We start from the raw sequence: 12,578 nt of genomic DNA, 5'->3' as shown, positions 1-12,578 counted from the left end.
GCCACACGGGGGTGGTACACTCCCCTTACCACAACCTGCAGGTGGCGTGACAAACATTTATCCCCTGTAAATACCCCTTTACATTTGAGTGGCCCCAAGCCCTTGGGTCCGGAGACCCTCGAGCCACAGCAACCCCGGATCCAAGCAGTTTGACTGCTGCAGGGGCGGCACAGATACTCCTTGTGGATGCAAATAGCGGTGACATCAAGCGGCTAGCAGCAGTACCAGTGGACAGGCGGCAATGGAGGGCAGAGTGGGTCCCATGGTCACCTGTTTTCAACACTTTGGCTGTCTCAGTCTAAAAAGCAAGACTTGAACAGCCAGAGGGCTGGATGTGGCCACGGGTCACACTTTGCCCAGCCCTGGATTAAGTTCTTGAGATCAGGAATATTTCTATACAGCATCTCATTGCTCTGAGTGGGGTCAAAAGTGGTCAGGGGGATTCCTTTTATGATGTTACATCTTGTTCTAATAGAACAAACCCTTAAATATGTCAGCTTTTTTATATTGATCCCTCTGTATAACACCACACACAAGAACATCTGAAAATCTCTTTAAATCAAGTTTATTAGAAGAGAAAGTTAATAACCAATTCTACTCTGTTCGGTAGCAAAACAACAGATCTGTTCACAATCCTATGCCTGTTATCTTTTACAGCCCTGCACAAAGACGGATATTGTGGTTTACATGCGCAGTAATTACAGTCTATGCACACAATAAGGCACAGAAGTAGTTGTCTTAAAGGAAGTAGACACTTTTTTATGAATACATTAATACATATAATGTGAACATTATATTGAGTTTTGACTTATTTATGATATTGCCTGTTGTTGCACCCCACACCCCCCAAAAAAGGGCTCTGTCTACTAGTCATGTGTTTTGTCTATTCGTAGGAACATCGTACAGTGCGGCATAACTAACTCTCAAGTTCATGGTTCTGTGTGAAAGTTCTTTGTACAGAATCACCTACTAGGTAGAAGCAACAGATCTACGGTAAAACAGAGACTTGACTGTAAATGCACTGCTTCTCCTGCGCATGCGCCGAGTACAAAGGTTGGCACATGCCCAAAAGCTGAATGTCTGCGCATGACTAAAAGGATGAAGAATTTGTAACATGTGGAGTAGAAACTAAAGAGCAGGAGAACATAGAGTCATGGACGTGTTGTCAAGTGAACCCCCCTAAATTATGATGTTGCAAGTTTTTCATGACTAGTAGAGAGCACTGTTTACCGATAGCTGGGGGTTGGGGGGGAGGGGAGTACAGCAAGAAGGGAAATCAGTAATTTAGCATAATTAAAAATAATATTATATTATTAATATCTAGAACTTAAAGGGTAATTTGGGACTATGTATATTTTCCCCATATGACTAAGAACTCGCAGGCAGGTAGTTGCTAACTACCGGCTTGTTATGACCGGTGCCGACAGACCTCTCCAGCTGGCAATTGTCTGCTTTTGGTGATGTCACATTAAAAAAGCAGCATCTGACATCATGCTGATTGACAACCTCCTCACCACAGTAAGATAGTGGGGAGCCAGCTGTCAATCAGCATGATGTCAGCTATGACGCTCCATCGATAGGGCAACATGGAAGGGGAAGAGCTACCTCTGTTGATATAAGGTGAAATGAACCAGCAGAATCGCCGGCTGGAGTGGTTTGTGACCGCTCTGAGCCGATGCCATGTAGAATAGGCAGATAGTCACCAACTACCTGCTTGTATGTTCTTAGCCCCATAGGGAAAAATAATCAAAGTCCTACATAATCACTTTAAATATAGTTATAACAAATTGACCAACCACCTTAAAAGAACACGGAACCTAATGTTATAAAACCTCATCTTATAAAAGCAACTGGAAATAGCTTTCACACACGTATAGAAACATTTTGGAAGGTCATCAGAATGGAACATGTGAGATAAAGCAAATATCACGAGGGGCTGAGATCTTACTGAACGTCCTGGCAATAAGCCATCCCTAAAGTGGCCAGTAACAGGAACTGATAGGCTTTATTCAGCCAGAATATGGAGAGAATATAGACTTTACATGAACAAATGTGAACACCAGGGCATCAGTGCATTGTCCATAGACTTTGAGAGCTCTGCCGTCACAATAAAGTCATACATACAAATGAAGAAGCAAAATATAGAAAAAAAACGTACACAAAAAAAAAATCTACAGGACCATAACATGTTCTTATTATGCTCCTCAGTGCTGTAGGCAAAGACTCCACCCCATGGCAGGTGTACATAGGGTTTTGAGGGTCATCTGAGATCTTCATCCTTACATTCGTTGGGCAGTAATGAGGTGAGAGCACAGTGAAAGTAGAAGTCATGGAAGAAGAATATTCTGCAGATCTTTATGGGTGTTATCAGATATGGCTTCCATCTGTTTTATCCTGGTCTCTATGTTATTCCATGTTTTGAGAAGTTGAAGAGTCAACCATTCTTCTCATCTGGTTCAGTTTCCATCCGTTCTGCTGACGATGGCGCTTCATCCCCACCCCCACTGAACTGAGCAGCAATAACAATAATCACAATAATTATAAGCAAAAGGACTATCCCTCCAAAAATAAGGTACCAGCGCCATTTCTCCCAGTACGTTTTACGTTCCACAGTTTGGGCTGTCTTCTGGAAGTTCATGGCCTGTAGGTGGAAACATGGAGTTAAGGTAATGTTTCACTATATTCTCTACATATAGAAGAGCTCAGTAGTCATGCTTATCAGTGAAAATAATGCTTTGGTTTCTTGAGTTCAAAGGTTGCAAGGTAACAAATCTCAGATTATGGCTGCAGGTTTACCACAACAAACTTATTAGGTTAGAAACAGAATATCCATGATGAGAGCGATGATACCAGGAGACTTCTCTTGTATGCTCAGTTTACACTTCATCATAGATTTAAAGAGAGATTGAGCTTAGGCGACTCACCCAACGCTAAAATCTAGAGACTCCACCAAAAGGAAGAGACGCCATCTACAGGTGGCTATTTCAGAGTTATTGCTTTCTGTAGGTAGGTCCCTCTTTCCTTTCGAGTAGTCTTTGATTTGGTGGATCTTACATAGATATTACTCAAGAAGGGACCAGAACATATCCAAATAACAAAATGAATAGTGTTGTTAATTCTCCAAAAGCTGCACAGTGAGCTGAAAAAACTATACCATGAAAGGGGTTGTCCCGTATAGAACGGCAAGTTTAAGGTCACTGTATGTGACTGCAGACTTGTGAATCCTCATATCACGCCCACTGCCACACTGTATCTCCGATGTCAGCACCAGGAATGGTCAAGTAATCACAAGTATGCGATAAGCAGAAGACTAGACTAATTCTGGCCTCGCACAATACACTTTTATTTAGAGCCCCGGAAACAGTTTAGTGTATTGTGGCCGGGTAGATGCAACCTGAAAACTTGACGTCACATAACCGCCGTTCCTGGCACTGACACCGAATAATCCTTACAGTGCGCAGTACATGTCATGTGAGGATTCACACATCTGCAGTCACATAGAGTGACTGTAAACTTATTTTGGTTTTTAGACCGGACAACTCCTTTTATTTTGCTATTTTTAGGTGTGATGTGGTCTCTTGATGAATTAAAGGGGTCCTGTTACCATGTTTTTCCCTTATAAGCTGAAGTCAACACCAGTGAGCCCTTATATACAGCATCCAGTATACTGTGTATAAGAGCACAGGCTGCTCTGTATAACCTAAAAAAGACCTTCATAATACTCACCTAGGGTGTGGACCAGTCTGATGGGTGTCACTGCTCTCGGTCTGGCGCCTCCTCCATCTGGCGCCGGCCCCAGTCTCCATGATTCACTGGGCTGTGGGCGGAGTTTCCCCGCTGGTCACAGCCCAGCGTAACAGCGCAGCACCTCCCTGCTCCCTCCTCCTTCACTGCAGAGCACAGCAAGCAGGAGACACGCTGGGCTGTGACGAGCAGTGAATTGCCGCCTACACCCCAGTGACTCACGGAGAATGGGGCTGGCCACGGTGATGTCAGGTGAACAGGAAGTTGATGTGACATCACCGGATCCCCAAGGTCACAGAGCCCGAGGGTCAGGCAATGGGGAAGAGTAGGCTGCAATAGCACCACCCATAGGCACTATTGGCAACACAAGGTATTTGTTAGAAACCTTGTTTCTCAACATAATATCGTTGTGGCCAATAATAACTATGGGTGAACCCCTTCTTTAAACACTATGAAACTAAGATGGCAACGTCTCCTCATTTGAAAAACCATGTGACACTATAGGTGACAACCTTTAGACTATCTTTTGGTGTTTGTCTTCTGCTCAATAGTGTGGATCTGTTGACAAATGAAATGTGTCTAGACGGCGTGAGGCAATTTTACGAACACTGACCACATACCATGTTCTTGAGCTCATCTGCGCGAACTTCTAGATTGTCAAGCTTTCCTTCTCTCTCAAATATTTTGTCCACGTTGTCTTTCATTAATACCTTCACCTCGTCAGCATTCCGCTGACATTCCTCCAGCTTCTGGGAAGTCTGCAATTAAGGGAGAAAAACAAGATATGAATAATCAAATTACTATTTTTATTTTTTTTTTACATATTTACTACAGTGTATTTCACCTTTCATCTCAGTCAATTAAACCACCTGTAATCTTTATTCAGGCAATAACCTACATTTATCACACTCATTACACCATTAATAATTTCCACCACTTCATATGCGCTGTACCAGCCCTTACACTCTTTCTATTCTGCAGAACTTCACTTCTAATGAACCAGCCCTTATATTCTCCAGGACTTATCTCAGGCTACACTAGTCCTTATATCGTCTCTACTTTCCAGGATTTCTTTTGTACCCCACCAGCCCTTATGTTCTTTTTATTTTAAGGACTCCTTTTACGCTGCACCAGCCCTTACATTTTTTCTAGTTTCTATGACATCATTTGTGCTGCACCAGTCCTTACACACTTACCAGCACTTTTTTGATGTTGCACAATCCTGTACATCTTTTCCACTCTCCAGGACGTCTCTTCTACCACACCAGCCCTTATGTTCTTTTTATTTTAAGGACTCCTCTTGTGCTGTACTAGTAGCCCTTACACTTTTTCTAGTTTCTAGGACTTCATTTGTGCTGCACCAGCCCTTACACTGTTTCTAGGACTTCATTTGTGCTGCACCAGCCCTTACACTGTTTCCAGTTTGTAGGACATCATTTGTGCTGCACCAGCCTTTACACTGTTTCCAGTTTCTAGGACTTCATTTGTGCTGCACCAGCCCTTACACTGTTTCTAGGACATCATTTGTGCTGCACCAGCCCTTAGACTGTTTCTAGTTTCTAGGACTTCATTTGTGCTGTACCAGCCCTTACACTGTTTCTAATTTGTAGGACAACATTTGTGCTGCACTAGCCCTTACACTGTTTCTAGTTTCTAGGAATTCATTTGTGCTGCAGTTTACACACTTACCAGCACTTCCTTTGTACTGCACAATCCCTTATAACCTTTCTACTCTCCAGGAAGTCTCTTCTACCGCACCAGCCCTTATGTCTGTTATATTTTAAGGACCTCCCTTGTGCTGCACCAGCCCTTACACTTTTTCTACTTTCCAGGACTTCAATTGTGTTGCAACAATCCTTATGCACTTACTATTTTCCAGAAATTCTCTTGTGCTGCACCATCCGTTATATCCTTTTTACTCCCCAGGACTTCTCTTGTGCTTTACAGCCCCATGGAACTTTTTCCCTTGGATCAGTAGACTATTACTTACCATTCTGTGTACAAAAAAAATTGTTTAAAAGAACAGAGAGTCCTCAGTGGTTGATACCTTTTAATGGCTAACTGAAAAGATGGTAATAATTGCAAGCTTTCGAGACTACTCAGGTCTCTTCATCAGGCATGGTATAACACAAAATCTGAAGAGTCACGTATTTATACACAACAGGACTTAGAATAGTGCAGTAAAAAAAAAAAAAAAAAAAAAAGAACAAGTTATATGAAACAGAACTATCTCTATGGCAGGGGGACAAGCTGTTCTAGCCATAAATACTGATGCAGTTCAGTGTGAAAGTTTTATTGTCCTTTGATAAGGGTCTGGTCCAGGGCTGTGACATGCTCGGATGGTCAGAGGAGCACATCTTTTAACTGATGTAAAAAGACATGAATCCATGAGACACATTCATTCCTTCTCTGAATGTGTCAAAGGTCATCATAAGGAAAAAAGGATGGATCTACCTGTGGCCAAACATTTTTGTAACCCAGACCACAGCATCATGGACATGAAATTGCTGGTATTGAAAGGAAACTTCAAGTCCCAGAGAGACAGGAGACTATGGGAGTACAAACTTATGATGACCTTTGACACATTCAGAGAAGGAATGAATGTGTCTCATGGATTCATGTCTTTTTACATCAGTTAAAAGATGTGCTCCTCTGACCATCCGAGCATGTCACAGCCCTGGACCAGACCCTTATCAAAGGACAATAAAACTTTCACACTGAACTGCATCAGTATTTATGGCTAGAACAGCTTGTCCCCCTGCCATAGAGATAGTTCTGTTTCATATAACTTGTTCTTTTTTTTTTTTTTTTTTTTTTACTGCACTATTCTAAGTCCTGTTGTGTATAAATACGTGACTCTTCAGATTTTGTGTTATACCATGCCTGATGAAGAGACCTGAGTAGTCTCGAAAGCTTGCAATTATTACCATCTTTTCAGTTAGCCATTAAAAGGTATCAACCACTGAGGACTCTCTGTTCTTTTAAACAATTTTTTTTATCTCTACTGGCTAACACGGTACAAAGATATATTTTACTTGTATCATTCTGTGTACAGTACTTTGAAAACCGATTTCATTGTAAGCGATTTTATCACACAGGCTCCAATTCATAATTTGAGGGTTTATTTGTCATTCTCTTTTATTGTATTGTGGTACAATTTTCCATTTTTAGTGCCAAATTAATCAAAATGGTGCAGGTGATTCATGAATTTGCCACAAAGTAAAAAATGAGCTTTTTTTCCTGTCTTGAACTGTTTTTGTGACTTGTGGCCTACTATTTTGGTGTCTTCAAAAATATACCAAGGGGAACTGAGGTGGAGTTGCGCCAAACTTGGAACTTTTTAAAAAATGGCATTTTAATCAGGCTAAAACATGTAAAATTGCTGGACTCTGCCCACAAAGCAGAAAAGAAACACTCCAGCGAGCATGTAAAAAATAGATTTTAAAAAGGTACAAATAGAATGATGAATTAAATGCAAACAAAAAAGGCGCAAAACACACAAAACTAGACAAAAAACAGGCACAAAGGACTGATAGCCAAATGAAATGAACACATTTACAGCTAATGGCCCACATACAGATAACTAAAACGATTGTAGTGCGCATGCGCGGGCGGTCTACGACCTTTCCTTGCGCCTACGCATTACAGTACTTTGCTTTGCTCTCAGCATGGCAGAAAAAACTGTGCGTGTGCGCAGGAGCACAATGGGGGCCTCTGTGTGTGTGCCGCCCCTGTGCCAGCAGCCGGGCTGTTCGGATTCGGATCCGCGATGGCTCTCCGCACCTGGGAGTCGTGCAGCCACTCAAATGAAGGGGGTATTTACAGGAGATTGTGTTAGAGTTTGTGACGCCACCTATGGTATGTGGTAATTTGGAGTACCACCGCTGCAGTTGGGAGTACCCGGGGGTGATGGAATGGTGCAGCCAGGTGTAAGAACCCTCCACGGGTAGGAGGATGCCCCGGGGCTCGGTGATGGTGAGGGGGAGTGTCGTGAGGAGTGAAGATGTCACTTGCGTACTCACTCAGTCCATTAAGCTGACACCAACAACTGGATAAACCAAAGTTCTGGATACTGCTGCCGTTGAGGGGAGCTAGTTCGGGTGCCGTCCCCAATGGTTCTGCCTGGGGATCCGTGACCTGCCTCCTGACACTAAGTTTACTTCTCTGTTGGTCCCGGTAGTATGCAACTTGCCGGGATCCGCTCCCCACTATGGATAAGTGTGGGAGCTTGCTCTCAGGGTTCACGGTTGGGATTTTCTGGATCGTTTGTGTGGAAAGTCCTATCTCCCTTGTTGCGCTAGTACCCCGATTTTGGAGCAGGTGGAGAGCGGATCTTGAAGGCTCCGTTCTCGTCAGGTAATTTGTCAGGTTGCCTGAAGTTACTCCCTGACCTAGGGTCCACTTACCCCGTCGTGCCCTGGTCCCAGTCTGGTGATGGTGCAAGGCCGCCGGCTGTCCTCCTTGCCCCGATCACCTGCGACCGGGGGTCCAGCTCCTCTAGGCCCAGACCACCATCTGCCACCTAGATAACTACCTAGGAGCCCTGCTCCTGACCTCCTCTCTCCTTCACTTCCAAACTACTTCTCCCTGTTCCTGACAATCCTGACCTCCCCTAACCAACCCACCAAGTGGGCGACCCTATTCCACTCAGGCCGTCCACTGGTGTGTCTGGTGGGTGTGGTGCAGAGAGTACCTAGGATTTTGATTAGCTGATGTAGGCAACACCATGTAGTTGGGGACCTGTAACCAAGAAGGAGGTGCATATTGCACGGGAGGGCAGATTGTGCAATACCCTGTGACGACATGATAGTCCAGGGGTGTCACATGTGGATGACGTAGGACGCGTTATCCACACACAGCAGGGAAGAAGGATGGCGATGGAAGGAAGAAAGGAGGCGCCAGACCGAGACCAGTGACGGACATCGGACCGGACCACCCCACAGGTGAATATAATAAAAGTTGTTTTTTTATGTTATACAGAGCGACCTGGGCTCTTATATACAGTATTCTAGAACTGGTGGTGGCCGCAGCTGATAAGGGAAAATCCTAGTGACAGGTTCCCTTTACGATCCACTTTAATTTATGCTAATGAAAAAAATCTGAAAAGATGTAAAGTTATATGTAAACAGGAGACAGTGAAGGAGGTTTACTTGCTCGCAGACAGGGCCGGCGTCAACACCCAACACACCCGGTCAAATGTCAGGGCCTGGAAAAACTGGGAGGTCAGTAGGGATGGTGGCTTTCTCTGTAGGTCATAGGCAGATTCCCAGGGGGATGCTGGTGCTGCGCCTCCTCTTCATCTGTGGGAGGGGAGCGCATTGTGCACTTTCTCCGCCCAAAGATTGACTTCAGTGCACATGCTCGCACTACAAGTGGGGGTTGAAAGGGCCCGCAGCCAGCAAAATACCAGTGCCAGCCCGAGCACTGTGCGAGCATGAGCATTGAAATTAATCTGTGGGCGGAGTTAGCGCGCAATGCTCTCCCATCCCACAGATGAAGAAGAGCCGCAGCGCCAGCATCCCCAAGTGCTGTATGCCCTCTGCTCTATCAACGTGTATGCCCCCCAGTGCTGTATTCTCCACCAGACCAGCATTGTGTATGCGCCCCCAATGCTGTATGCCCCCCACCCCAGTAACTTGTATGCACCCCCAGTAATGGGTATGCCCCCAGCAATATAATGTGTATGTCCCCCCAGTAAAGTGTTTGTGTATATAGTAACGTGTATGCCCCACCAGCAACATGTATTCCACTCAGTGCTGTATGCACCCCAGTAATGTGTATACCCCCCAGTGATGTCTATGCACTTCCAGTAATGTCTATGCCCCAGTGATGTCTATGCCCTAATGATATCTATCCCCACTGATATCTATGCCCCCCAGCAATGTGTATGCTACTCAGTAACATGTATGCCCCCAGTGGTGTCTATGCCCCCCAGTAATGTCTATGCACCTCAGTAATGTGTATGCTACCCAGTAACATGTATGCACCCAGTAATGTCTATGTCCCCAGTAGTGACTATGCTTCCCCCAGTAATGGGTATGCCCAGTAATGTGTATGCCCCCACAACTGTCTATGCCTTTAGTGCTGTCTATGCCCCACAGTAATGTCTATGCCTCCAGTGATGTCTATGACCTCCAGTCTCCCAGTGATATCTAAACCCCAAAATTTTATCAAAATTATTGTCCCACAGACTTAAGGCCGCTTTACACGCTGCGATATCGTGACCGATATCCCTAGCGTGCGTACCCGCCCCCATCGGTTGTGCGACACAGGCAAATCGCTGCCCCTAGCGCACATCGTGCAGATCCCTCACACTACTTACCTGCCTAGCGACGTCGCTGTGACCGGCGAACAATCCCTCCTTTTAAGGAAGCGGTTCGTATAGCATCACAGCGACATCACAGCAGCGTCACCGAACCGCTGCCCATTAGAAGCGGAAGGGCGGAGATGAGCGGGACGTAACATCCCGCCCACCTCCTTCCTTCCTCATTGCGGGCGGCCGCCAGTAAGGTGAGGTTCCTCGTTCCTGCGGTGTCACACATGGCGATGTGTGCTGCCGCAGGAGCGACGAACTACTTCGTACACCGAGCAGCAGCGATATTCGAGAATAGGGGGGCATGTCACCGATGAGTGATTTTGACCGTTTTTGCGACAATTCAAAATCGCTCATAGGTGTCACACGCAAAGACATCGCTAAAGCGACCGGATGTGAGTCCCAAATTCCGTGACCCCAATGAGATCGCTTGAGCGATGTCGAAGCGTGTAAAGCGGCCTTTAGTAAAATCCTCCCATCCCATTTCTGATCTCTATGGATCAGCTAAGATTTTTAATGGGCAGACAAGCGAGAGATGACACAAGATGCATTGTAGATATACTATATATAGCGGATAAATCTGGGAACCCCTGTGCACTATTTTCTCTTTTGATAGGGTGCTCTGAGGATACCTGGATTATTTTTTTTTTCCGAGTTTGACTTGTCTGTCTTCATTAAATAAGCAGTAATGTCCTTAAATACTAACCCTAGTGCTAGAGTCTTGGCATCTGGTTCCTGTCTGCCCCGTTCAAAATAAGAAACAATACTCGTCAAGGATGTCCACTGTCGCCTGTGACTTTTGCAGTGGTACAATGTAAAGGAGCCTTTGGCTTTTGAAAAAAGGTATCACTTGTTATAACCGAGTAGCTACATATCCAGACGGCTCTAACACTAGAACAGACCTTCTTAAACTTTCACATATGGCAAAAAGATAAGCTATCATCCAAATTATCCTCAATCATTATTGCAGCCGGCAAACTCCTCATATCCCCACTATGGCGCTCAACTAAAGGGATACGTAAGAAGAATCTCTTACTTAAAAATGATCAGCTACTGTATATCATATTGAGGAACTAGTTGCTCTCACCCAGCATAATATAACTCCTTTCCGGAGAGTCTGGAAACCATGGCAGGCGTATAGAACGGCACCTAAGTGCACATCCTCCACCAGTACCTACACATAACACGAAGAGGAGTTGAGGAGATTTCTGGTTGCAGACTGTGGCCGGAGACTGAAAACCTAAATAACCTTGCCATACCCGAAGAGAAATATCGGCAACCCTACTACAGCAGTTCCTGTAACAGCTGCTACCGAACATTCCTGCCCTCTACCGCCTATTTTCCTAAATTATCCTCTACACCCCCTCTCCCCTCCTTTTTATACCCATATCACTCACCTCTCCTACGCTTTTGTTTCCCTTTGCACCTCTCCTTTTATCTTTATTCCCCACTAGTTGTAGTACCCAGCGTTGCACAGGATAGTAACTCTTTCCCTCTCTCTCTGTCTATCTCCCTCTACCTGTCTCTCTCTCTATCCATCTCTCTCTGTCTCTCGCTCTGTCTGTCTCTCTCTGCCTCTGTCTGTCTCTCTCTGCCTGTCTCTCTCTCTCTCTATCCATCTCTCTCTGTCTCTTGCTCTGTCTGTCTCTCTCTCTGCCTCTGTCTATCTCCCTCTACCTGTCTCTCTCTCTCTATCCATCTCTCTCTGTCTCTCGCTCTGTCTGTCTCTCTCTCTGCCTCTGTCTGTCTCTCTCTGCCTGTCTCTCTGTCTGTCTCTTTCTAACTGTCTGTCTCTGTCTATCTCTCTCTCTCTGTCTCTCCCTGTGTCTCTCTATCCGTCTCTCCACAGAAATCATATTACCTCACACATAAGCTTCTCATACTAAGAATGTCATTCATTGCCTATAGCAACCAATGACAGCTCCTATTAATGACGTGTAGCTCCCAGCTCCATTGACTTTAATGGAGGTAGGTTTTTTGGCAAATAGCTGTAAAGCGCGGGGTTAAATTTTCCCCTCAAAATATAGTCTATGACGCCCCCTGAGTCAAATGAGGCGGCTGTGCAAAATTATGTGATTGTAAATGCAACGGTGTGGATTCCTTTAGCGGACATACACACACACATACATACATACATACACACACACACATAAACTCAGCTTTATATATTACATTTCCGCTGTTTATGCAGAGTCCATCCGCTCTTGTGAAAAAAAAATGAAAAGTATCCAAGTAGGGAAAGAGTCATTATATAGGCTTGTAAGCTGATGATGCAATTGTGTCCTGTTCTGACCCAGAGGGATCTCTCTCAGCCCTTTTGACTATTCTTTCTACATTTTCTAGAGTATCAATTTACAAACTTAGGCTGGTTTCACACTACGTCTTTTTAACATCCGTTGAAAACGTTATTTTAGCGGAAATACGGATCCTGCTTTTACAGCAAATAACGTATGCAAACGCATCTGTTATTTTGCAGGATCCTGCACTGGATGTTTAGGGGCGGGCATTGGAGTCATGTGAT

The 12,578-nt window shown here is 44.8% G+C and overlaps 1 protein-coding gene across 1 annotated transcript in view; it reads right to left on the bottom strand.

The window, feature by feature from the left end:
* Positions 1-549: 549 nt before the first annotated feature.
* VAMP5 (vesicle associated membrane protein 5) overlaps positions 550-12,578 on the bottom strand; it is a 53,567-nt gene continuing 41,538 nt past the window's right edge. Inside the window, exons 2-3 of the mRNA XM_075342936.1 lie at positions 4,365-4,502; positions 550-2,641 (exon numbers count right to left, since the gene is read on the bottom strand). Coding sequence (XP_075199051.1) covers positions 2,435-2,641; positions 4,365-4,502 — 345 coding nt within the window. The 3' untranslated portion in view covers positions 550-2,434. The remainder of the gene's footprint in view (positions 2,642-4,364; positions 4,503-12,578) is intronic.

The sequence above is a fragment of the Anomaloglossus baeobatrachus genome, chromosome 4, assembly GCF_048569485.1.
Source record: "Anomaloglossus baeobatrachus isolate aAnoBae1 chromosome 4, aAnoBae1.hap1, whole genome shotgun sequence".
NCBI classification, from domain to species: Eukaryota; Metazoa; Chordata; class Amphibia; order Anura; family Aromobatidae; genus Anomaloglossus; species Anomaloglossus baeobatrachus.
Note: the sequence above shows the minus strand (reverse complement) of the source record. Positions and strands in the feature narration are given on the sequence as shown.